This window comes from Coturnix japonica, chromosome 4 (genome assembly GCF_054131305.1).
Source record: "Coturnix japonica strain WE chromosome 4, WE-NBRP24, whole genome shotgun sequence".
NCBI lineage: Eukaryota > Metazoa > Chordata > Aves > Galliformes > Phasianidae > Coturnix > Coturnix japonica.
In genome coordinates, this window is record NC_140666.1 from 38,877,186 (window position 1) to 38,904,619 (window position 27,434).

The window sequence follows — 27,434 nt, forward strand, 5'->3', positions numbered from 1 at the left end:
ACAAAGTTATCTAGCCCCTCTCAGAAGGGCAGAATTTTTGTATTCTTACTCGTCTTCCAGTATTCAGCTTCTCACTCAGAAAACCCCTCTGAAAGCCTCAAGCAGCAGCATATGTGGTAAAAGCAAGGGGATCCCAACACAGTTTCTGGCCTAAGTTCCAGCACCTGCAACACTAGTGCTGCTTCCTCAGCCATAGCACAGCTGTGCCACATGGAGTGATAAGTATGATTACAACCTCCAGTTTTCTCACCTCATTACCTTTGGTAAGTTTAAAAAGAGTGGGAGTCAAAGAGCTACTTAAGTGCAGCAAACAGTTTAGTTCAGCCGCTACAAAACACATTTAAGAGTGAAGAATGAATGCAGAAACATGACTATAATGTTCAAGGCAACTCTTTTCTCAGAGGAAATGCATGCAACTTCAAAAAATGAACTGTCTGCTGTCTCTTAAGTCATACAGAGCACCAGTGGTAATATCCTTGACTCAAATCAGATAGAGGAGAGTCAACTGGTTGGGCTGATAAGGGCTAATAGATCCTAATTGCCCTCCTTTCCCCTCTCTTGGGTGTTTTCACTCTCATAGTCACTGGCCATGGCTCATATCTCTATAGACGCTCAAGTTTGAGCTTCCTTTCCTGGATGATGTGCTGTAGAGGGGTTGGAGCTAGCCTTGTTCTCTGTTAGGCCTGGCTTACTTGCCCTTGGATCTTCTTTGTTCTTGCATGTCCACCTGATGGTCTCTACTGAGACAGGTTGCTGCTACCAATCTTTCTATGCCTGGCAGTGTGACTGCGCTAGAGAAGCTGCTGTGTTACTTGTACTGTGGCAACCTGTTTGTACTGTGTTTCCCTGTTTGACCTCCTGGTTGGCACAGCTGCTTTTCCTGCACCTTGCTGTTGGACTCATGACTCCAAAGTGAATACTCTCTGCCCTGATGGCACTTAAGAGTTCAGCACTGCTGGAGTTAGGGAGCTGCCTATTCCAAATGTGCTGAGATTACTTGTGTTGAATGTAACTTCGTGCCACTTGCAGGGCGTGTTTGTGTATGTATGTTCCTGTGAAACACAGAGGGTAGTGTAACAGAAGGGTATGGGACACTACTTAGGGCTTCTTTGTTGTTTGTTAGTAGTAGGAAGACTCAGGTTTCTTGGTGAGAGCTTGTAGCCCAGACCTGGGAACTCTTGAGCTGTGAGATGGCAGAGTGCAGTCTTTAAGAGAAGCAGTTGATGCTGAAAAGGATCTGGATAAATAGGTGCTTTTGGAGAACAGAAGGTTGTTTGGATGAAGGTCTAGTTCTATTTATATGCTGATATTCCTCTTTAAGGAAGACAAGTGCTGGGAAAAGTCTTTTTGAAATGTTTAAAGATCTCTGACCTTGTCTACAGTGTGTTTATTTTGCTTTAGGGATGCTGAGATGGTTTGATCGATCTGATGGAGCACTGCTTCCATCTCCTGGTCTCAGAGAGAAAGAGAGCTGGAACTGAAATAAGATTTTACTGCCACTATTAGGACCTGCAAGCCTCTTCCTTCTGCTTAGCAACGGAGCTGAGCAGAAAGTAATTGTAAAGTATTTTTTTTCCAGAGCACAAAAGTGAGGATGTACAAAGATAAAAATCTAATTGTGCTAACTGAAATGAAGTTAACTTCCAAACACAGGGATGAGTTAGTCTTATGGTGACCTTGAACCCTACTGCTTTCAAATAAATTGTTCCCAGCGCTATGTCTGGTGCCAAATGCGTGCCAGCATTGCCTACTTCCCTTCATTGAAAAAAATAACATAATTGCACAAGAAAAATAGTGTGTCATCACTGGGAAATCACAGCTGTGTTGGAGCAGGTGCATGAAACAATGAAACAGTGAAGTCTCAAGGAAAAGAACAGTATGAGTGGTAACTGAAGGACTATTTAGATACAGAGCATCAGTAGTTTGTGGTTAGCAACCTGCAGATGCTTGAATCAGGACCACAATACTGTGTTTGCAAGCTACTTAATGGGTAGCCCAGAAAAAATGGGAGGAGGGAAGAAGCCAAAGGATGCATTATTTGTAGTATCATAAGTAGTTAAATGTGTCGCATGATGGCAAATATTCTTAACTATGAAGAAAGTATGAGCAACAGGGAGAAGTTCTACAAAAGAGAGGGGCAAAGAATGAAAGGTAATCTAGTAACCGTGTACTGAATCACCTTGGGATGGACGGAAAAGGAGGGAGGAGCAGACTGTTCACTGAAAATTTCGAAATGTTCAGAGTGCAGCACTGTTACATAAAGTGTGATCTACCCTCTGGTCTTCAGCTCTGCTGCTGTAACAACCTGACTTCTCTTTAAAAAACAAACCTTAGATGACTTTTCAGTCTCTATGCAATGGACTAAGCTACTTTGCAAGAGTTCAGAGGATCAAGGCCAATGAAGTTAGGAATCTGAATGGCAGAGAAGTGGTATCTCAGAACTGAAAGATGGAAATAGCTCATCTTTCTTCACTGTCTTAAAAATGAAGTTCATCTTTCTCTTTCATCTGTTCTACAATCGTACTGCAGTTTATAAGAGTTCTCTGATTTCCAAATCTATTTCCTCATGGTCCCCGATGATGAGCCAGAAAGAGGAGTTGTGTCAGCCTGCAGCCGTCGCTAGGTGGTGCACGCCAACCACCAGCCTGAGCACTGCTTTCTCAGCCTCGGGGGGTGCACAGCTCCTAGCCCTGGGCAGAGTAGCTACGGGCAAGTTAAAATAAGAGAGAAACAGATCTATGTTGTTATGTACCATCGAACTAGTAATGCTTTTCAATACAAATGTATTTTGGGGATTAGGGAAAGTTTCTGTGGGACAGGTTTATTTTTCTTCATGATGAAACGATGTTGAAAGGAATATGTCAGTCAGTTTTACAGCTGTGGGTGCCAGGGAAGAGAAAGGTGAGCTCTGGAGTTCCTCAAGCAGTTTGTTGGCCTGCAGAAATGTCTTGTAGTCCATTAATGCGCCATCTGGAACCACATCAACTCAGCATCATATAGCTAGTTTTCCAAGAGGGACTAGATTTTAAATCTACAGCCTGGTCAGGGATGAGGAATACATTTTGTAAGAGGAGAAATCAGGTTGATGAACAAGTTAAAAGCAAGCCTAAGGAAATGTCTTATTGTATATCATGCAGTTATATCAGTGTAACTTGTCACTATATGATGGTGGGGATGCTGGGAGCTTGCAAGCACTCAAAAAGTGTCTAAATTCAGGAAAAACCAAAACCCTGTCCTCAATGGCTTTTTGACCCTAAAATCTCCAGTCTCTTAGTCCTTTAGAACCCACATTCTTGTTTGTCCATTGCCTTTCTTTTAATGATTTGCATAACAATTGTTGTTCTTAAAGCAGTGGATTGACTTGGCCACATGCATCCTTTGCAGGTTATGAGATCAGCTTGTATGTATTTGGACTTAACCACAGGAAAGCTCTCTGTTTCTTGTTACCGGGATCTCTCTCCTTTTTTGGGAGGAAGTACACTTTTGTGGTTTGTTTTTTTGTTGTTTATTTGTGTTTTTTTTTAATGTTAGTTTTGCTGTGTTATGGAGTTCCCTTTCCTCCATCTCTCCAGCTGATGGGGCTGAATGCTGGGCAAGATTCTCCTCTGAGCAACAGAAAGAACAATGTATGCCCACTTCTTTCTGCATATGTATGAGAGCCCTATCTATAATCTCTCATTGCGCAATATGAAGTTTTTATGCAGTAAAGTGGTAATACTAGCATTTTCCAGCCTTCGGTCAGTAGCACCCTATTGTTACTACAGACCCCTTCTGAGGAAGGGATCCAACTGTTTTCCTCCAGAGACAATTCCTGAGCCGTTCCAGAATGTCTTCAACCAGTGAGAGCGCAATCTTTCGTGCTCTCTGTTGCAAGCCAAAGCATCTTGTGGTTTGTTATATTGATCCCAATCCCTTTGAATTAAATCTTGGAACAGTGTCAAAGTGTTGACTGAGCAAGAGTGTGCCTTAATTTATTAAAACATGGGAGAGGACATGAGGGAAAAAAAAAAAGAAAAGAAAGAAAAGAAAGAAAGAAAAGTAGAGAGCAAGAGGGGCTGGGGAAAAAAAAAAAAAAAAGACAGAAAAGCAAGTCACCACTGCAGATGTCTTGATGTCCTTGAGGGTCAGTCCACCTCCTCATTCTTCTTGGTTGGTCAAGGATGTGGTGGGGCCGTGAGCCACCAGCTGTGGGATTAGCAGTGCCTTCTGATCCCATGTGATGATTCCTTCTAATTGGGCCAAAAGCTGTTGCCAGGTGGAGTGCCCAGTATCATGTGCCATGCGCATACCATGCTGGCTGTTCTTCTCCTCTTGCGTGGTGGTTGTGGTTGGCAGGGGGAACACCAGAGGCCACGTTAAGCAAGAGGACTAAATCTTGACTTCCTCTGAGCTTGAGCACAACATGTGTTTGTTTAGCACAACTCCACAAGAGTGTTACAGTACAGTTCTTGTTCTGAGGCCTTCACAAGATTGTTACGGTTTGGAAAAAATCCTTTAGAGCTCTATTGCCTGTTCAGATTCTGATCTACTCTTTAAAAACGTACATGGTTTACACAGTTCTACTTATGAAACCAAAGAGATATGAAGTTTAATTTCTTTCTTCATGTATGGCAGACCTTTAAGCATAGAAGCCAATTTTCCAAGTTTAGTTGCATTGACCAGCTGGTATTCTCACAGATCTTTGGTTATTCCTCTCTGTCTGGAACATTTATCTCCAACAAAATCAAGCAGGATGTTTCAAAACATTAATATCCAACTGTATGCACAGCACCACTGTGATACTTGTCAATGCAATGAAAGATGAAAGAGGCAGAACAATCATATGGCTTCTAATGTGTTTGTATTTTAAATTACTTAATATTATGTTAGAGGTATTTTTTTAAAGCATGTCCACAGGTAATAAGAACCAGAACACTCAAAACATTGCAGATAATACTGCAGAACAAAAATAATTACAGTTTACTATAAGCTGGAAACTAGTGCATAATACAAACAGTATGGTTGCACCTTGCCCTTCCAGCAGTGTCCAGTACATTTGTAGCATGACTTCATCAGTCACCAACCAGAAAACATAATGCTAAGTTACAATACAGCTTTTATTGAAAACCTTGTCACTGATTTATTACCATCATGAAGGCCTGTTATACATCTTGACATAACTGGGTATTAATAAAAAGAGAGCAGCATTAGTTCTGCGTTTATAGATATTTCTGGAATGCATTGGTATTATTTTGGCTTGTTCTTTTAAATTAAAAGCATGCTCTGCTGTAGCACAGCTGAATTTTTCTCCATATAAACGACTTGCACTTAAGAGAGCTCACGATAAAGACAGGTTGAAGTGGCTTGGGCAGCAGCTGTCAGATACTACAGTTCAAAGTTAGACTCTTTTCTATTCCAGATTAACAGATGAGGATTCAGGTCAGGTTCAGCTTTGATACCAAGAAAAACCTCTTCTTCATAAGAGTGATAAGACATGTGTGCCCCGGTGGCGCAGTGGTAGGAATGCCGCATTGCAACACCGGAGGCCCTAGGTTCAAATCCCCCCTGTGGCGCAAGTGGTACAAGTGCCGCTCTGCTGCACAGAGGCTCGAATCCCGGGGGTTGGACTCGATGATCTCTAAGGTCCCTTCCAACCCACACAAGACTATGAGACTATGACTATGATACTATGACATTGGAACAGGCTGCCCAGGACGGTGGTGAAGTCATTGTCCCTGGAGGTGATCAAGAAACTTGTGGACATGGCACCTAGGGACTTGGTTCAGTGGGTGTGGTGGTGATCTGCTGATGACTGGACCGGACGATCTTAGTGGTCTTTTCCGACCTTAATGATTCTATGACAGTTGTACTGACCCCAAGTTTTCAGTGGTGCAGTAACTATTAACACTTAACGTCATTTGGAAGCTAAAGGCTGTGGATTAAGGCATGGATCATTCTTCTGTCTTAAGATGTTCTCATTAGCCATAGCTAGAAAAAAGATGGTATCATTCACTGCTGTCTGAGGTGCGCAGTAGTTAAGGACTGATCACTTGCACAAGCTGCTAGCTACAAGTGATTAAGAGCAGAGTATTTCAGTTTGTAAAGAAAACAAGCTTTTAAGACACACATGACTATACACAAGGTATTTATGGTTCAGCAAAGGTACATATGATGCTCCAGTGCCTCAAGATCTCCCATTTATTAAGTTCTATCTCATCAGTGCTGAGCTTTTCACCTAAGTCCCCAGCCTTACCAGCCGTTAGAAAAAAGAAGAATCTGCAACCCTGAGCAGAAGCACTTCCAAATCACATGATGCAATTGTTCTAGAGAAATCAACAGTGTCAACTCCCAGAAGCATGCTTTAAGGAAAAACAAGCTGTTAGCAGCAGACTGAACTGGGGACTACAGATTTGATGCTGGCCCCCTAGGAAGCACTATGGGAGTAGAGCTCTTTCATTTGGAAGCATTCTCTACAGATTGTCTGTAATTTCTTGAGATATTTCTGTGTAACCGCAAGCCGTAAAGTTTTTATTGATCATTTGTGATTTGTGCAATAAGGTTTCTGTTATTTTTATAAGCCCTGGGGCTTGAGACAGAAGAGAAAGTCCATTTGATGTTCCCCCTTGCCAAAAGTTGTCCTTCATGCTTGTTATTATCAGACAAATACACAATACAGTAACTTTGCCACCTGTGTTCCCAGAAGCAGTTGTATTTCACGGTTTCTGCTTATTTTTGTTTTGGTCAGATATGTTGAAAGTGAATTCACAACATCAGCCTAGTGATAGAAGAATTCACTTTCCTTTGGATTTGATTTTTTTTTTTCCTTACAAACTATACTTTTTCCAAAACCACATCTGCATTGTGGCCATGGAACACAATTCAGATCCCCAAACAACTTATTTTCTGTTTGTAAAAGCACATCTTAAGGCACTATTACTACGTGTGCAAATCTAATACTATGATTCTAATTCTGGGATTCTACGCTGGAATTTGCACAAAAGCTTTGAAGTAGCAACAGACAATAATTCCCCTTTAGGAAAGAAGCACCGTCTTGTTTTCTTATTTCAGGACATGATTCATAGGATTTCTAACTACTACATGTTTCAGTTCTCCAGTGGGAATTTGTCTTTTCAGGGGCTCTTTTAAAGTCACAGGACAGAATAGTTTTCATTGGAGCTGGACTTTTATCTCTCTGCATGTATCCTAGCCTTGTATAACATGCATTTCACTTTCACTCATTATTCCAAAAGAAAACTCAGAGACATAAAAATGAGTAATGACTTTTTCTTGATGCGCACATCCCTAACACACTTGAGCACTGTTCAGTTGTGACAGGCAATGCTAAAGGAGCCACACGGGCTGGGGAGCACAGCAATATGCAAAAGGACTAAAGAAGAACAAAAAAAACCCCAAAAAACAAAAAACAAAACCAACAGATTTCATCATTTTTGTTCTCCAAAGAAACATTTGGGTATAAAATAGCACAGAGCTACTTACAGATAAAAGCACAGTAATGGAAAAAAATCTGGACAGATCCTTGGCCTGTGAAGGTGCATAGCTCCGCATAGGTTTGCAAAACTGGAAAGAATCAGAGAAGCAAGAGGAAGCGGCCTTACCTTGCACCATTTCACACTGCTGTCTGTCAGTGTGTCAGGATCTGCACTTTTCAAAAGAATAAATACCCTTTGGGGCATCTGCCATATTACAGATACATACAGACATGTAGAAGAAATAAAGCGGTAGGGAAAGGTAAGCAACCCCTCTCCCTGAAGGCATTTATATGTTGTATTTCACGTACATAGCTGTGTCTCAGGAACTTCTGCGTCCTTGGAATTTGCTCTTCAACATTCTTTCCAGGAACAAAGATCAACTACATGTATTATAGGACACGGGAAACTCTGAAGAGCCCACCTTTTTTTTTTTTTTTTTTTTTTTGTTCTGTTTTGTTTTGTTTTTTCAAGAAAATCAAAATAACATCTTGCAAGTTCTCCTATCACTCATAAATGAACACTGATAAATGAAGCTATTCCTAAAATCCCCCTTTGTGCATACTCACTGTATGCACGTACTTTGCTTCTCTCTCTATGACAAAAACACTGAGTTTAGAATTCACTCAAAAGAGCTGCTAGTGAAATTATCAGTATATCTGTTAAGTTTTGAACTGAATTCGTGCAATGCATGGGGAATAAAAATCAGTATCATTTACTAGACCAGAGAGATCCTGGGGTATACAACCCTACCAGCTGCCCAGATCAAAGTGATGAAATGCTACTTTCAGAAATGGATCTAACAAATGTCATTTTCCTTCCTTTTTCTGAGAAATTAACGTGCAGCTTCAATCATGATGGCTTATACTGAGCATGATGTAAGTTCTTGCTGACTAAAACAATCATGCTAGAAGCTGTTTCTCAGCCTGCAGGTGGCCCTCACAGCTTTTCCCATGACACTAGTAATCTTTTATACACTTCTCAATGGAATCATTGAGAAGATTGCACAGAAGAGCACCGTGGAGTTATCAGACTTACATGCACAGGATTTTTAAGGCCCCCTAGTGTTTCTTATTGAGAGTTAGAACCTATTGTCAGTGGAAAGACTTAAGCATAGCTGGTTACTTGGATTTTTAAGTCTCTATGTTGATACTGAAAACAAAACCATTGCAAACAGCCCTATTATGCAGCAGAGACGATTAAGTAAAAATGTCTTCAACTGAGAGAGGCTGTGGGATGACTTCAGTGTTTAAAATTAAAGCAGTGCAAAACAGGACTTCAAATTCTTTCTCAAACTGTAAGACTTGGTTTATTGGTAAATCCATGCATTCAGCATACACCTGCACAAGAAACACAACTGATAAGTGCTTGTACTTACAAGCACCTAAGGCATGTGGTGAGAGGTAGCTGTGATGTGACACTACCTACTGCCAGTGCATGAACTTTCAGAGGTTTTGGGCCCAGGATTAGATAGGCCTGTCTCTGTCACTAACAAGTACAGCTACCCCATAAAGGCTGTCAGATGTGAAGCAAAAGACTTTGGAAAATGGACTTTTGACATCTGTGAACAGGAAGAAGGCTGTGAGATGGATAAATATGTTTTCTGGCTACTTCTTCAATAATTCACATAATGGAATGGTTTTTATTCCTCCAGGATGTTGTTTCTGGTCACCCCCAGGTGCATGGCTACATCACTGAGGCAGTTTAAGTGTTATTTACTTATTAGCTAAAATTTCCTCCACGCTCCAGGTAGTAGCATACAGACAGTGCAGGCTATTGGTGGACAGAAGTGGGGTTGTGGGAGGCTGCTATCAAACTGTAGCAGATGGAAAACAAAGAAATGAGGAGAGCAGATTCTAGAAAGGAAGAATCTCAGAACTCCCTGGGCTCCCTGTGCAGTACAGATTTTCATATTGTATCCACAAATATCAATTTACTTCTTCAGTAATTCCCTGAAAATTGTCCAATATGCTTGAGGATCAATTGTTCATTATCTTGTTCACAAAATATCTCTGCTGGAATCTTAAAACAACCATCAAAACACACTAGCAAATTGCTTTTGCTTTTGCACTTGAGAGGGGACAGTATCAAGCAGCTTATATTTAGAAAATGTGTTCATGCATAACATTGTTTTCTGTAGTTTTACATAGCAACAACCAACAAAATACAGTTACGCCATAAGAAAGTATGTTAATCTGAAGGACAAGAAAATGAGTTCAACACTTGTCTAAATTCATATACAATACCCCAACACACCAAGAGACGGACTACCCTAGAAAGATGTTCAGCTTAGGGAACTACCAAATATTTGTCCAATACCAACGTAGTTCCATACCTGAGCATGTTCACACATTCAGAAATATAAGCTAGATAGTCAGGAGAGAAGACAAGGCCCTATTGTTGTAACAGGACAGGACCTCTATCACACGGTATTCCTGCCAGTGCATCCTCTCCTCCCTGGTTCCAGCATCACTCTGGTCACATTACTCCTACCCATCCCACTGGCCAGCAAAGCACCAGTACTGGACTGCCAAGTTCAAAACCTTGTTACAGGCAAAGCCGAACATCCTTTGTGAGCTGTGCAATACAGAATATATTGGTTTTCTTATAATTATTTTCTTATTTTACAAAAAATTACATGCAAACCATTTATAAAAAATAGCATAATGGTGACATACAAAGCGGGCTTCATGGGACAAAGTGGCCATAAAATTGTTATTGGCCATTGAGGAGGAAGGAATGGTAAACTGCAACACAGAAAAAGGGGGAAAAAAGAGACTTCAAGCAAAGAAAAACCTTCTTGTTCTTTCATGTTCTTCAGTGGAATCCTCAATTGAATTCTTAGGGCTATATCCTCTTTGATTTTGATAGTTTTCAGGCACATAAAGTCCTTTCAGGATACAGGTCTTAATCTCAATTACTCTCTTCTTTCCAAAGATGCCAAGGAAGTTCAGAAATAACTAAAAACTTTTAGCTCATCTTCCTCATATATACGCCAGATGGAGAAAAGACTGGAAATAAGATTTTAAGTGGTAACTTTTCATGTGTCCTGAATGTTTAATGTACAAGAAGAACTAACTTACTTTTAGAAGTACCTAAACATTGGTAAATGATGGGTGAAGATTTAGAAAAAAAAGTGCCTATGAGATAAAGGGCCAGGAAGCATTAGAAATAGAGACAGCAGTAATGTAACATCCTTCATTTGACCAGAAATCGTCTGTAAAAGGCAGTAGTTTGGCAGTACAGAAAGAATCTCAAGTTCATCAAAACTTTGCTCAGCACCAGGTGGTGCTATTCTGCTTCAAAAAAAGATCTTATGAACTACTAAAATATTAATTAAGCTCTGATTAAATGCAAACTGGAGAGAAAAGTACCTATTTTCTCAAGCTATAAGCCATTTCTGGGACTGCTTTTTGCCTTCTGTGTTCATATTTTTTAAGAAGTAGATGTTTGTCAGTACACCTGATATAGTACACCCAACAAAATCACTGTCATTATCCAGTAGTAATCAGCAGAAGACCAAGCAATGCTGGAAATAAGCCAACATAGGCGTGAAGAAAGTTGCTGCACAGAATTGCAGAATTTATGCATATTCATCTGTTACAGGTCACAGTTCTGAAAAACTACATTTGGAATTATCTGTGGTTTTAATACAGTAGAAGAACATTTGGTAAGGAAGCCACTTACCAGAAAAGGCAATAGAACACAACACTGAATTACACAGTGTTAACTGACCGGTTTCTTTATCGGTTTTCATCCTTTGTGGTAATGTGTAGTCCCTGCTTGCCCACTATGTCCAAATATGAGCAATTTTCAATTTCTAAGTAAAAGGGAAAATACATATGACTGTCAGATGAAAAAAATATGGTCTATAGGCTGTCAAATCCCTGTATTTTCAGATGAGCAGAAAATGTGGTCTCTGGTTCATTATTCCTGGATCCCTTCATTTACCATAGCTTAATGAAATAAGAGATGTGAACTTGATACTGAGCTGCCCCAGTTAATAGCTTGGCATAACAAAATAAATGGAAATAGACAGGGGCTTAAGTTAATATGCTGGACTATGAATTGCAGCTGGTAGGACACATTCACAGCGTCTGCTCTGCTGTCTGTTACATTCATAAGGAAAAACATGAGGAAGGATGCAATAGCCAGGACAGTAACCTTGTGCTCAATCAGCAGTTTGCCACAGCCCTTAGTTTCTGAGCTGAGTACAGTAAAGCACAACACTCATCACTAGTAGGCATGATTGAACTGAAATAATGCTTTTTCCTATTAACGTATCACCAAGACAAAAAGCTCAAAAGGAAAATATAAACCTGGAGAGATGAATTCCTACTTGCTTAGCATTCCTAATTTCAATCAGATCCCTTACAGTCTTCTCACAACTTTTGTTTTAACCGAATGGAGTTACAGCTGACTCACCTTCATGCAAGATTCATACTTATCCCATCCTGGGTCTGCAGCCAACAGCAGCTCTGAAGTGTATTGGGCTAAAGTAGTACGTGCTGACTCACAGGGAGTGGAAAAGTAAAATGTATGTAGAACTGATTCATAATTATCTAATATTTCATTCTCCAAATTCAGTGGAATGATTGGATACTTTTCCAAAAGACTTCAGCTATCCACACAGAGCTAACAATTCATGGCTAACGATATAAGTGTCAAATGATAAGCACAAAGCAATGATGAGCTGATTTTCATCTCTTGTAGCTAATGAAAGCAGATCAGTGTTTGATCCCCAGGCACACTAAAACTTAATAGCCAACTCAAGGAGGGTGCTGCAATATTACAAAAGTAGCTTTTCTTGTCTACTCCAAAGAAATGTGGTGATCCAAGGACTATTGAGACAGGAAATTGTTTCATAACCAAGAGACCAACAACTACTTATTTAAGAGAAAAAAAAAAACCAACACATGAAAACACTACAATGACAGAAAGAGATCTCTGTCATAAGCAGAGCATCACAACACTTTGCTATTTCTTTTACATAAGAAGCACCAGAATAACTCTTCAACAGTCAAAGGGCCTTCATAAGGCAGCTCAACTGGCAGTAAAAGTGCACAGACAGAAGGGGAGCCCAGGCGTGCCACAATTATTTTGCATGCCAAGGTGCCTGCTAAAATTCATTTCTGTTGTCACTGCTGTTTTTAAGAGGCTTAATATCCCTAACGCATTTGTTTCTTTGCATTGCAGAACTTTTCAATCTTTGTCCAGTTGCATGAATTTCACTTGATTCAAAAAAACACTGTAACACCGTGTTCTTAATACATAGTTAAATACCAGAACTGGCGAACCTCCAATGTAATGATGACCTTACTTTCCTGTGGCATATTGTGCACGTGCTGAAATCTTGCTGAAAATACAATAAAACAATAGTTTATATTCCAGGGAACCTTCAATCTCTGCTAAAATAATTCTTGTAAATGGCAGAGGCTGGGGATTTGTAGAAGTTGCTTTAAGAATTAACCCTTCCAGCACAGTTTTCTTTTAATCTTAGAAGCTTGTGTGCAGCAAAGGTAACGTAAACTTAAGCAGGGGAAAAAAACACACAGAGCTCTGAATGTATCATTGGATCACTGTTGAACTTCTGCTCCCTTTTCTTTTTTCCAATTGTTGACTGCAAATATTGAGCTTAGCCACACTAAATGTGATAAAGTTGTTACTAATATCTAGAAAAACACTCTATTTTTCCTGTTTATCAGCAACAAGATACTGATGTATCTGTCATTTCATAATCTATGTAACCCCCACACACACACACTTATTTTTTTCCATTTCAGCTCTCCTTTTTAATGCTTAAATGCTTTTTTGGTGAGTTGTAAGCAACTCTACTGCAGGTTTTCATAACCAGTTTTAGGCTTGGGTAAAAATATTAGTACCAGATGCTATTATCGTGAAGGTCAGCATTAGGTGATTGGAAGTAACACCGGAAAAAAAAAGCGATATCCTGCGAGAAGGATCACAAGGACAAAGGAAAAATGACAAATATCCTGGACAGGCCTTCTGGCAATGCCAGGGGGTTTTGATGGGAATGTTTGGTTTTCTTGTTTTCTACAAGCAAACTCTACATACAAACAAAATGAATATTGCGTTGCCCTAAGCAAACTGGAAAACACAACACTACTGTGTATCAAATCAAACAGCACTGCCACCTCAGGCTTAAAGACAGTACTCACAACAAAATATATATATACAAAAGAAAATCTCTGCCGCTTACCGCTCTGCTGCGGTTACACAATGCTGTGCTCATAACCACGTATGAAGGACTGATGGGAATCCAGTGCTCCAGAGAAGCTGTTCAAGTCCCAGGTCTATGTTAAATTCAAGACTAACCTTTACCATCTCAGTATGCACATGCAGGGATTTCTGCTTCTCATTTGCCTGAGACTGATATACACTGCTCGCAGCTCTGGCTCTTAATCATGCTGCTGTTGGATGTTAAGCTGCAGAAGGCTGATTATTTCAAGTTGTAAAATATTTTTTTATTAACTGATGCTCCTATCAGCAGCACCAATTTTGTTTTTCATTTTTCCAATACAGCTTAAAATGATCTCCATTTTCTCTTTCCTACTTCCACAAGTCTCATTTACCATAGCAGATACACCGTGAGGACACAAAAGTAGCTCTATCTGTGAATAGAAGGAAAATTTCTACCCCCACCATCTGATCCATACTTCCAAGAACATCTGCAGGTGAAACACTCCACGTTTCACATCACTGGTCAAATCAATGATTTTAATCACCAGGAAAACAAGCAGGGATAAAAGGTTTTATCACCCCGCGCGGAGGCTCTGGGACAAAGAGTCCAACGTCTGCCAGTTTGGAAGGATCCCACCGACACACCGCCGTTTGCTGGGAGCCGCTCCCCGCAGGTGAGGGGACGGGACGGGGCAGGCGTCAGAACGACCCAGCGTTCCTGCAGCGTCCCGGCCCGACATCCCCCGCCTCTCGGCCCGGGCCGCGCTTCCCCCGCCCCGCGGCGGGCTCGGGGGCCGGACGGGCGGGGCGGCGGAGGCGGGCGGCTTGAAGGGCTCCCACCTGCCCACAGCCGCCCGCCCGCAGTCCCCGGTGCCGCGAGGCGGGCGATGAGGGGGCCGCGGGCGGGCGCGATGTTCGGGGCGGGCAGGTACAGCATCCCGCGGCCCGTCACCAGGAACCTGGAGGACCTGGACTCGGTGCAGAGCGTTCTGCTGCACAGGTCAGCGGCGGGACGGGACGGGACGGGGGCGGGAGGCTGCGGCGGGGAGCGGGCCCCTCGGCGCAGCCCGGATCGGAGCGAGCGAGGGGCAGGCGGCGGTGGGGCCCGAGCCCCCGGCTCCGCGGCGGGGCTCCTCGCGGCGGCCTTTTGTTGCCGAGGCAGGAAATGAAACGGGCCGATCCCGTGTCTGCCTTCGCCTTCTCCGGGTGCTCGGGCTCCCGCGGCCCCTCGGCAGGCAGGTGGGGCAGCGCGCCCGGCTCTGCTGGTGCCGTGGAAGAGCGCGGCGTCTGACCAGGGTTCAGAGATGGAGGTGACAGAGGCTGGGAGCGCTCCTTCAAGGAGAGGAGGAGAAACTTAACTCGAGAGCAGATCTGAGGTGGGCAATCGTTAATGAATGTGCAGGAGAAGCGTTGCCTGCTTTAGCCCTGCCTTCCTCATCCCTAACGTGCAACGTCCCACGGTATTCCACCGCAAAGAAATCGTACCGATAATATCTAATCCGATCCGAGAGCCGCCTCAGTGCCACCTCCTTGTACAAGGAAAGCACCATCCCGTTCAGTGGTGCTCAACAGAAGCGCATCTGCTCTGTGCACTGCCCGTTTCCTCAAGCATTTTCTCGGCTGTGTTGATTTATTTCCCACTGTAAAGAAAAAAACGTGCTCTCTCGCTGGCTCCAAACTGCTATTGCTATGGGAACTGACAACTGATGATTAGCTCAGCTTCCCCCCTGCTGAAAGCACCCAACTGAACCAACAGTTTCTTGGAATGCCTGAGGATGGAAGCAGTGCTTGCAGCAAGCAGGCACTCTGCAGTTGGCCTGTTCCTACACTGCTCTCAGCCCTGGAAGCTGAAAGCTGAGCTGTGTGCTACCAGGGATCCCCTGGTATTGTTAGTGACTTGATAAAGACACATCTTGTTTTTCAGTTGGGTTAAATACACTGCCCACTGGTATTGTTTACATCAGTGTCGTTTCAGTTGAGTTCCAGTGTCCCTATGCAGTTCATGCTACTTTGCTGTGGATGGTGGCCATGCAGTAATATCAGAAGAGCTGTGAGCTCTTTGTAATCACAGTCTTATTCATGTGACCCTGTGTCAGCCTCGGTGTAATCACAGCATCTTGTTTAGTAAGAAAAGCCTACGAGAAGTGCCTTTTGCCCCTCTTAAAGAAAGGAAGGGTTTAGTGGCATAGAGGAAAGCTGTGCTGTCGTCATTAAGCGTGAACTAAAAGGAATTCATTCCTTTCTCAGATTTTTGCTGATGCTGTGCACAGGAGAAATAAATGAATAGGACTTGATGGCTGAAAGAACTGGGCCAGGCTCTGCTTAGCAGCCCACCACACCTTCTGTTTGCTTCCCTTCAGCTGTTTGACTAAAGCAGTGTTAACTTTAGGGAACACGGAGATGAAAATACATTTTTTTCTAAGTAGTGATTACTTACAATGTATCGTGTCTTATCTATAATGTATCGTTTTGTGTCTGTCCAGTTTTCAATAGAGTCATGCTGGAAATATGACTGCATTTGAAAACCAGGAGAAAGGGAAAAAGGAAACCAGAATGAGTGATTCAGGGTTTCTTATTTAGTTGTTGGTAACAAAGAGCTAGAACAACTCTTCTAACTCTTCTAAGTACAGCATAGGAAGTTCCGCATGAATGTGCGAAAGAACTTCTTTACGGTGAGGGTGACGGAGCACTGGAACAGGCTGCCCAGGGAGGTGGTGGAGTCTCCTTCTCTGGAGATATTCAAGACCTGCCTGGACACCTACCTGTGTGACATGGTGTAGGGAGCCTGCTTTGGCAGGGGGTTGGACTCGATGGTCTCTAAGAGCTCCCTTCCAATCCCTACAATTCTGTGATTCTGTGAACTCTGTTGTCGATGTGTCACACTGAAAAAACGTTAGTAGTTGAAATTTTCAAGTGGATGGATAGGGGTTGGAATAGGAGATAATAAATATCCCTTCAGCCAGGCCAAAATAGTGTTGTGTGCTTTTCCTCCTCCATTAGAAAGAAGCCGTGTACCTCAGTAGTGTGCACTATCCCCTTTTAACTACAGTCTACTCCTGAACACAAATGTGGATCAAGATAGACTTATTTTTAGAGCATGATATGTTTTGAAGCATGACGTTAAGCCAGAAAGAAACAAGGACCTCTTGTTCTGAAGTGAATTTCCAAACATAAGAGTTAGTTCTTCCGGAAAAACCTTCAGGCAAAAGAGTGTTAAAAAGCACTCTTTTAATTCTTTACTCACAGAATCACAGAATGACCGGGGTTGGAAGGGACCTCAAGGATCATGTAGTTCCAACCCCCCTGCCTGGCAGGGCCACCAAACATACACCTTTACTAGATCAGGTTGCCCAGGGCCCCGTCCAACCTGGCCTTGAACACCTCCAAGGACGGGGCATCCACAACCTCCCTGGGCAGCCATTTCCAGGGCCTAACCACTCTCTTAGTAAAGAACTTCCCCCTAACGTCCAACCTAAATCTTCCCTCTTTTAACTTAAAACCATTTCCCCATGTCCTGCTATTATCAGCCCTTTCGAAGAGTTTACTCCCCTCCTGGGTGTAAGTTCCCTTCAGGTATTGAAAGGCTGCAATGAGGTCACTCTGCAGCCTTCTCTTCTCTAGGCTGAACAAGCCCAACTCCCTCAGCCTGTCCTTATAGGGGAGGTGCTCCAGCCCCCTGATCATCTTCGCAATTCTTTAATTATTCCCTTTTAAATGTCCATTAGCCAGCTGTTCAGTAAGAGTGAGTAGTGGTGGTGGTGCCACTGATGGCCTGTGGCAGACTTTGGCTGTCTGCTTGTCAGTAAGAGCAACCAAGTGCAGAAGGGTTAGGGGTGCTTTAGTGAGAAGCATCAGCCCAAGCAATTGGGCTCAGCCTAAAGGATGCACCAGGAGACAAATGGTTTCAAGTCTTTTCCTAATATTTATGCACAAGAAATGATGGGAAGGTTTCTTAAGCAGGATTGTGTGGGAAAAAGTTTCTTCACTCCAATAAAACCCTGCTGTGTGAGACGAATCAATCTTTAGTTGTTCCCACAGCACCAAAACCCCACATAAGAATATTTAAGTGATTCCCAACTATCTCGGTGAACTTCCAGCATCTTTTCCTCCACCATAAGTTTATCAGTGTAAAATAGCAAGTGGTGTAAGGCTGCCTCCACTTCTTGGAGAGCCTGATTTCTCACTTATTGAACAAGCAACTGGAAACAATGAACCAGCTCCTGAACTTAGTGAAATTTAAGTAAAAAGACCATCTAGCTTAGGCTATAACTTCTCCACAGAAACACTTCAGTGTGCTATTCACTGTATTATTATTATGTGCTTGCACATAGCAATTAGGGTGGACAGGACTGTGTATCTCATCCGGCTCCTTTAAAACTCTAACTCCTGCATCATTGGGAAGTATTGGCAATGGTTGGATTAAATGATCTTTTAGGTCTTTTCCAACCTTGATAATTCTGTGATTCTGTGATTCCTTCTAGAAAATCAGAGCTCATCAGGCTCTTTGGGACACGTTTATGCAGATTCTGCTCTTATGCAGTAAATTGTTTGGGAAGTTGGGTATTTCTAAAACATTTTTTCCACCTGTTTTTCTGGAAGCAATAGAAAATACAAAGGTTGGTGCATAGTTTGCATTCTGGCTATTGGAAACAAAGATGGGATTTATTTTAAGAATGGTCTACCATGCGTGAATTATATATTCTGCGTAGAGTGGTTTTCGCCAGCTCGGTTAATTCTTTCCACTCTTTTTACCATGTTTTGTCCTAACCTGAATAAAATCATACTGGAACAAACTTGCCTCTTTTTCTTTTTCTTTAGGTAGGGATTATTTGTCTCTTCCATTGAGCAGTTGCATATTGAGAAAATCCACACAACAGTAACATTTCCTTGAAACACGCTTTGCTACAGGCATTTCAGAATCACCACAACATCTGATGGAGGTATTTCTACTGCTCTAGTTGAGGCTGAATCACTGGGACACAAGTCCAAACCATTCCTGTTAATTCACTTGAGATCACATTGATCAACAAATGCTTCCCTAGGACAGTTTCAAACGCAGGATTCTCATACCACAATTCTGCAACTCTCACAGAATCCTATAGAAGCTCATTGCTGAGGCTGTGCAAGCATCCCACTGAGCAGAGATTAAATCCAATGTGTTAAAAATGTTCCAACAATTATTCCCCATCCCTTCCCTTATTCACCATGCGTGTCTTGATAGGTTTACTGACACAGCTACACAGCGAGTTGCCTGCGGGGCTGCCATGGCTCTTGTTTTTCATGCATGTGAATAATTAAAGCCCTGAAAACGGAGTCGCTTTTTGTTGTTCTATCTCTACCGTGCACTGACTGCTTCCAGGGGCCAAAACACGAAGCTGGTTTGGCTGTGCCTTGTGGCCCTGCCCTTACTCCCTCACTTACCTGCTGTCCTAAGCTAAGAAGCCGTCTTCATTTCTTGTGCTTCTTTAAGTGAAGATGGGATGTGTTCTGCTGCTAATGGTTGGATAGAGAAAGTCAGTTTTTAATTGGAGTTTCTTTCTCCAGATAAGTTTTTGATTATAAGCAATGCTTTGGAGCTCAGCCCGGGACTGTGGTTCCATCAAGTCTCTTTTACGGGGCTGTTGCTGAGGACTTGGTACCAGACAACCTATTCTCCATTACGTTTTCAGTGCTGACCCACTAAAAGATGCTCAGAAACCCACTGAGACTCGGGTGCTGGTGCTGATGGAGTACCGGGGGATGCCGGGCGCTTCCAAGCCCCTGTTACTCTGCGGATCCCTGTGGAGCAGGGCCGTTCCATCCTGAGGAGGCGCTACCCTCCCCTCCTGTTGGCGGGTCTCTCACAGGCGGGACCGCGACCGTTAACTCGTTTCCATGGCGCCGGAAGGGGCCGCCAATCAGAGGGCGCGGCGTCGGTCACGTGCGGGCGGGTAGCGAGAGTCATGGCGGCCGAGGGGGACGGTCTGAGCGGAGCGGCGGGTGTGGAGGCGCTGCGGGGTGTGGAGGCGCTGCGGGATGGCAGCGCGGGGTGCGCCGACAGCGGCAGCGAGAGCGAGAGCGGCTCGGACGGCAGCTCGGCCGGCAGCTCGCTGTCCCACAGCTCCGAGTAAGGGCGGGCCGGGTGCAGCCCGCGGGGAGCGCGATGGGCGGAGCGTTGGCGGGCGTCGTTGTGAGCGAGTGTGAATAAAGGGCAAGTTGGTGGCACTTGTCCCTGCCCGCAGCATCCTTGCACGCCCCAAGTCCGTGCGGCTCCAGGCCACATCTCTAGCGCCTTATAGGCGCGGTTTTGCCAGCCAGACCCTCCCTCTGAGCCCATAAAGGTGCTGCCCTGCAGGGTCTTTACGCTGTGCTTTGCTCAGCTGTGTCTGTCTTCCAGTTAATGCTCTGTTCAAGTTGTGTGCTCGTGCTAGTTTTAAACTTTCTTCCTCTATCTAGTCAAATTATCTAGTCCTAGTGGAAGGTTTATGAATGCACGCTAACTTCACTCAATTATTGGTATGATGATGTATGTTGCTGTTTGTCCTTGTTTGATTGCTATCAGTGCAGTCTCAGGTTGGCAGGAGAGATGTGGCTGCCCTCAGTCCAGCTCGAGCTGCTCTTGGCTGTTCACGAGAATCTTTCACGTAGAATATCTTAGAAGTTCTTCACAAATCCTGCTGATACTGACCTCCACATGCATGAAATCAGAAGCTTTCAAATATTTACCGTAATGTTTTGATAAATAAAATCACCAATGACATTCCCTGGTTTCATGGTCGCTGATCCTCATGCTCCTGTAATAGCACTCTGAGGTTCATCTTGGAGCTGTGGAGTGGACAATTAGTCCTGCTGCCTCCTCAGCTATCTTCTTTTTTTCTCCAGCCAAAAGAGTGTGATTTCCTTCAGTCTCTTTCCATTTAAGAGATGTTTATAAACTACTTTGTATTTGTTTCTGTGCTCTGGACTTGTTCCAGTTATTACATCTCTTTTAGACTGTACGATCCAAACCTGGATGTGGCTGACACATCACCATTGCCAAACTAGGACAAAACCTTTTTCTGCCTTGCAGACAGCACTCCTGCTAATCAGGGATGTGTTTCCTTCCCTAAGCTGTCATTTGTTTTGGAAGAGTTCCTATTCCCATGACAAACTTAAGGCGTTAAGCTTTTAATATTCAGGAGATTATATACTTTTTTGCCTTGTACTCGCTGTATACCTTCCCTGCTCGAAATAAGTAGATGTCACTTGCAGAGCAAGTGTTATCAGAGCTATCACTGATTGTTGTTCTTTGTTTCCCAGTGACCTTGAGCCTGAATGGTTGGATGGTGTGCAGAAAAATGGGGAGCTATTTTATTTAGAAATGAGTGAAAGTGAAGAAGAAACTTTACTTCAGAACGCCTGCCCGCAAATACCGCCAGTGAATCATGTCAGATTTAGTGAAAACGAAGCGGAAGTTATTCAGGAGGGATCACGAAAAGAAAGGAAGTATGAACTGAAGAAACTGACAAAAATGTTAAAGAAAAAGAATCTTTTACCAAAGCATTCTAGTAAGAAAGGAAGTGGAAGCTGCAATGTGCACTCCAGTGGTCCAACTTCGATACTGAAACAGCACTCCACTCAGAAAATGGGTGAAATACAGCAGAAGTACAAAGATATCTGTGTTTATGTGAATCCCAGAAAGCTGCTGGACAGTGCTGGAGAAGATGAGCAGCACAGGCTGCTAGAGGCCTTGATCGGAATAGTCCATCAGTCTTCATGGAGCAGCAGAAGGGCAGAAAAACGAGGCAAGAAGGATAAGGTCACCAGAGGAATCAGTGAAGAGAAGCTTGTAGTGCATGGTTTGGTGCCAGGCAGTTCAGCAATGAAAACAGGCCAGATATTGATTGGTAAGTTAATCAAGTGAACACGCTCTTCTTTTAAAACGAATAGTTCAATTTTATTCTGTTGTTTGAGAGGCAGCTGCCATGAATATTCCCAAGATGTAAATAATGCTTACAGCTACTATTTTGTACATTCCTGAGGTACAGTGTCCTTAAATAAATGTCACTGCATTTGGTGTTTTGTCACCTATTCACTGAATCAGTGTTATTATATTAGTGGTTTTAAGAATATGTTACATAAACCGGAAGGCATTAAGGAGCTGATTGTCCCTTTAGCCTACAGGGAGCAAGCATCTTCAACTTAGGAAAAAGAAGTACTGCCCCACATCTTTAATGTGATGTGGAATTTACTCTGTAGATAACAGGGCCTGTGGAAAAACTTGAGTGTGCCAAATACTGCATTTTGTTTTTATTGCTTTCTACCACTCTTCTTAGAATATGCTTTATATGGATTTTAGGGGACACACACACCAAAAAAAAGAGAAAAAACATTGAGTAAATATACATTTTTTAGCTTTTGTCTGTGCACAGCCTTGTTTAGTTGTTCTCCTGTCGAGTAATGAGAAGAGCTTCTTCAGCAGATGTGATCAGCTGCAGAATGAGAAGGCAGTGAGCTAGCAGAGCAGCTCTTCTGTGTTGGTTTGGCTCTTGCCAGACCTAAGGCAGTGCAGCTAAGTAACCTGGCAGGAAACAAACCCAGAAGAAAAACTGTTCATCTAGTTTTTCGCTGATGTGCTGAGTTAAACAGGATCACAGAAGGCCTGACACGCACCAGAGCTTGAATAACATACAAGAATGAACTTTCCTGGCCAGTAGTGAAGGAGCACGTGCTCCTATTTCCAGTATCAAGAGGCCACTGCAATAAGTGACTTAGTACTCATGAGCTCCCAGCCTTGGAGTCTGTAAATGTGAGACAGCTAGGTTGTGCCTGCAAGGGGTGGAAGATAATTAATTACCCTTGAAGTTGCTCTCTAGTATGGAGCAAGCAAAGATATGATTTTGGTTAAAAGATCATGAAAATCTTAATGCTGTAGTAGCACAAATCCCACAGACTCAGCATGAGTGCTTTTGAAATTCCACTGTTGTGTGTGTTAAAATGCAAGTCATGTTTAGACTAGCTCATTCTTCTAGAACAGGTTCTCAGTACATTGCTAAAGAATACTCCAGAGGAAAAACTGGATAACTTTCAGATGTTACCAGAAAGAACTGATTAGTCAAGAAGTGAGGGATGAAGAATGGGGGGGAAGAGGAAGAGAGTTTCAGCTTGGTCCACTGTGCTTAATGGTATTTAATCTAATTAGTGTAAAGCTGGTATTTATAACCTGTAAGTTTATTCTGGGACACAAATTGGTATGTAACTGCCTGTTTGTAAGAGCAGCTGTGAAGTCAAACAACATAAGCACAGAACAAATCCAGGAGAAAACGCTAACTTTCTCAGTGACAGTGGTACATTGTCTGTGGCTTTCAGTGTTTCCTTGAGCTAATGAACACAATTTTGGTTTCTGTTTTGTCTTGTCTTAGATAGAAAAACATTTAAGTTAATTTAAAAAGTCCAGCAATTTCATGTGTCGTGGGGCTGACAACCAATAGTGCTTTGGTTTGGGATGCTGGAAAGAAGTATTTTCAAGCACTTTACAGTTATTCAGTTTTCAGTTGAGAAAATGAGCTGTATTCTGTGCCAACAGTATAAAATATATAATTTGAAAGTATTTTTATATGAAAATTACACATCTACAGTGAACACTGAGTACTCCAAAATTTGTATGTGGTGTCTAGAAACTGAGCTTTGCATAAATTAGGCGTTTAGATTTCAGTGCTGTCAGCATAAAGATATACAGTAAAAATAATCTTGATTCTGTCAGAAAAACTGCTTGGCTTACTGTCTGTGTTGTAATTCAGACAATGAGTGTTACATTATACACCCAAAGCCTGACTTAGAAACAACTGCAGTTCAGTCGAGGGCCTCTTCAGATCCTTACAGGAGCTGAAGTTACGCACAAAGTTCAGGAAAAAAGTCAGTAGAACTTTGCTTGCAAATTTTAGGAATCCTGTTCAGAATTATGGAAACACACAGGAAAGCATATTTCTGTGGTCAGTCTGATCAGTAAGTATAGCATGATGCCAGCTGACTGGCTTGGCTATGACTTTGTTCATCTCCATTGACCTTCGTGTGCACAAATGTTAACCTGTTCCCGATTATGTTTTTCTAACATTAATATTTTAATGACCTGCAATGGGTGATGCAGACCATTTCTGGATCAGTGTTTTTGTTTCTTTGCTCGTTGTTTTTAAGTGAATGCCAAGTATATTTTCCCTCTTAAAAGCCATGCCTTAAAGTGGTGTACCGTGAGTTTCCTGGTGACCAGCTTGCAGTGGGTGTTGCAGGCAGTTTGGCTCAGCAGATTGTTACTGAATTTGATCTGTTGGCAATTAACATAAAAAGTCATTCCAGTATTGAGAAGACAGAAACAGGACAGAAAATTAATAACAATTTTTCCCCCAATAGATAATCACTTCCTCCAATGGCTTCTTAAATTGCTTCTGATATGTGTATCCCTTATTGCATCAAAGATTGAAAAATGACACATCTGTTTACTATTTGTGGAGTGCACTGAAATGAAAAAATCCTCATTGCTTTTAGAATTTCTGCTGTCACTTCCATTTGGGTTAAGAAATACAGTAAGAAATACAGTAGCCTTTATCTCTTGTACCTTAAGGGTCTTCTGTTGTTTTTCAATAATTTCTCTTATGTGAAGTTATTATTAACAATATACAAAGCCCGTTCTGCTGTGTAAAACTTTATAGTTAAATCTTTGAATGCATCTTCAAAGACGAAAAGCTCCACCGAATACTCACTGTTAGATCCACGGAAATAAGGGTTATAATAGGAAATGCCATTATAATTTCATTTCCTCTCCCCTCCAAACTGAAACCTCTCCAATTCACAGCAGGGGATACTTTCTGTAAATGCTGATGATGACCATCTTTTCTGTGGTATAAACGGAAAAGTAATTCCAGTGACGCTAAAAATGCAGAAAAGCTCTTTGCCTTACCCTCTTTGAAATCATTTTTCATTATTATTGCACTTGTCACTGAGCATCTGAATGTTGTGCATGAATTCTCACTTCTGATCAGCGGGTTCATTTGTCAGAAAGGTGTAGGAACTACCAAGGGGGAAGGATTATTTCTGAAAAACATGGACTGTAATAATCCAATTCTGTGTAAAACTGTGTAGAAGATTCAGGCTATTGTTGCAGGCATCAGTCAAAGGGTGCAGATCCCAACCCCCCTTTACTGGCAGAAGGTTTTTATGGGTTTTACTTAATTCTCTTGGTGTTATGTGGGAGGGTCATTGATTCCCTCTGAATGAAGAAATGTCAAAGTAGTAATCTTTTCTCCTTTCATCTGAATAGTAAAAACACAGGTAATCGTTGTTGGAGGTCCAAAGTTCAAGTCCTGCGCATAATATCAATATTCAGCAATTGATCTCAGATTGGTAAAACAGGCAGTTGTCACTGGAAAGTGGAGCATAGCATGAACCGATAGTTTAAAACAATAATACATTTACATAAGCAGCTTGCAATCATCTTCTGACAGTTAAGGTAAATAGTGTTGGTGGTGGTTGTTGCTTTTTGTCATTTGCTACGAGCTAAGAGTTCTGTCAGAAAAATGTTCTTGAAAGGACCACAATGCTGTAAGAGTTTGAGATTTTCCATGGGAAATTGCCATATATGGTGTATTGTTGAAAAGTCTCTCCAGTGTAGAGATGTTAAGCACACAAGATAGAAATACAGAGCTTGCGTAAGCTTTGCTGTGCTCTCACTGTGGAGTTTGGGATGTCGTTTATGTTCTTTTAATCTCCTCTTGAGGCATAACAGCATTGGTTTGGGTCAAAGCAGCCTGCTAACATATAAAACAAGTAATTGATCTGGCTTTCTTCAGTAAAATATGTTCCATGCTTTGCCTTTTTTGGAAGGGAGTATGTGAACGTTTATAAGTACTTTTACTGAGCCATTACTAAGAACAGAGGAAATTACATGAAATTACCAGAAAAAAAGTCTCATTCCTCTCCCATGTGAATGGCACGGCTCTGATTTTTTTATTCAGATTAAAATGTTCATTTGCCATCACAGCATGGGAGTGGCATTCACTCATCAGCCAATACCCCCCCAGCCTAATGCAGCGTTCTGCTTTTAGAAATTATGTGTGCAGGTTTAGCTGTATGGAACCGGTATTTAACAAAACCTGTGCCTGGTGGGACTGTCGTCTGTCCTGAGAGAAATATTGTAGGGATGCCAGCAGTCCTGAGACTTTTCTAAACTTCATGTTTAGATGGGAAAAAATTTAGCAGTCACTGAAATGCCACACATTTGAGATCAATACGCGTTCTTAGGTAACAGTGGGTGAGAAGTTTTTCTACAGTGAAGAAAATAGGAACAAATTCTTGACTGTCTTTTATGTCATTTCCATCACTTTAGTAAAACTTGGTTCTGTTTGGCACTTGTGGAGAACGTAAACGGGTGTCTAATAGTTTGTGGACTAGGAGTAAGTTTTTGTAATAGATGATAGAACTCCAAACTTGATTATTCATTCTTATTGGGCGCACACGTGAATATCTTACTGTATTCCTTTAAGAGAAGGATTTGTGTTTTTCTGTATTTTTATTGACTCCAAGTTTGATATCCTGAAGCTGTCAGAAGAAAAAAAAAATTTCATGTTTCATCAAAATCTCCCTAAAAATGGAAAAAATATCTTCTTGTAATGTTCTTCATCTCATGTCTTTCAAACCAGACAGTAATGAGCTAAGGGAGTTAGAGCATGCAAGCCAATAAGAGCACATCAAGTGGTATTCTATGTATTCTATAAATTTTATTTTATTCTATGAATTTTATTATACAGTATAATTTGTATTTGCAACTGTTTTAATGAAAAAGCTAAAAAGAGGTTTGTTCTTCTATATCAAGTTTGAAAAGAACATTTCATAAAATATATTGTATATGTATATTTCAGCAAAAACAGAAACATTCAACTCAATCTGTGTACTTAAGGAAAGTCAATTGTGTTTTTTAGGTTTTTTGACCTACTTTGTAGAGCACAGAAATGATTGAAAAATGGACTTGCAGTGTCATCTGTACAACTTTTCTCTCTTCAGGCAAAAATCTTTCTGCTTGTCATTCAGCTACATTTTAGTCTGTGAAAACTGACTTAACTCTGCAAACTACCAAGTTTAAGAAATGCTGCTCTTTGTTTTTTTTAGTTTATTTCATGTAAACGGATAAAATATTTTGTATTTCACATACAGTCTTTTTGATAGATTTAATACCTAAGAACCTGAATCACTCTCACTTTTAAGTTGTTCACACCTTTAAAGGGAAAGAAATGTTTCTCAAAGAAAATGTTGGAAGCACTATTAACAAAGGAGTACTTGCATACATAAACTTTTACCTTCGTTAATTACCACACTGGGTAGATCTTGTGGCCGTGTTCTGCTTTAAGGCACTCCATGTTCATTATTTTACATACTTGCTATTGTGCTAGTAGTGGCTTTCATTCTTAATAGTCCCAGTTTGTTGAATTCTGTTTTGTTTGGTGAAAAGAAAAGGCCAAGAGCCCCACCATCGCTGTTCTGGAAAGTCAGTACTGCTGGCTGTAGTTTTTCTTAGTCAATGTCAATTTGCAGTTCTTCCATAGCGATACTGCGTTTTCTGGCAAAATGAAGGTAGCTGCTTTTGCAGTGTCTTCTGAAAAGCTGTTCCATTTATGGTACGTGATTACATTTTTACAAATTGAATGGAATAAATATTTATCTCTCCAATGAAAGTTTTACGGACGTACATTAGATGTCAAATAAATGGAACACTTTGAGTATAAAGCGTGTAAATACTGATAGATTTTCTTTCAAAGAGTA

General features: G+C 41.8%; 1 protein-coding gene and 1 long non-coding RNA gene across 3 annotated transcripts in view; one reads left to right on the forward strand and one right to left on the reverse strand.

Annotated features, from left to right (window-relative positions):
• Positions 1 to 19,539, reverse strand: part of LOC107313225 (uncharacterized) — a 31,471-nt gene extending 11,932 nt beyond the window's left edge. The window contains exon 1 of the long non-coding RNA XR_014945794.1: positions 19,089 to 19,539. This is a non-coding gene — a long non-coding RNA (uncharacterized LOC107313225). The remainder of the gene's footprint in view (positions 1 to 19,088) is intronic.
• A 46-nt stretch (positions 19,540 to 19,585) lies between these two features.
• INTU (inturned planar cell polarity protein) overlaps positions 19,586 to 27,434 on the forward strand; it is a 35,094-nt gene continuing 27,245 nt past the window's right edge. The window contains exons 1-2 of one of the 2 annotated variants that reach the window (XM_015861252.3): positions 19,586 to 19,773; positions 20,946 to 21,532. In XM_015861252.3, the coding sequence (XP_015716738.2) occupies positions 19,610 to 19,773; positions 20,946 to 21,532 (751 nt within the window). In that variant the 5' untranslated portion in view covers positions 19,586 to 19,609. Of the gene's footprint in view, positions 19,774 to 19,870; positions 19,988 to 20,945; positions 21,533 to 27,434 lie in introns of those variants that run through there. The other variant, XM_085546542.1, reaches the window with a different exon arrangement.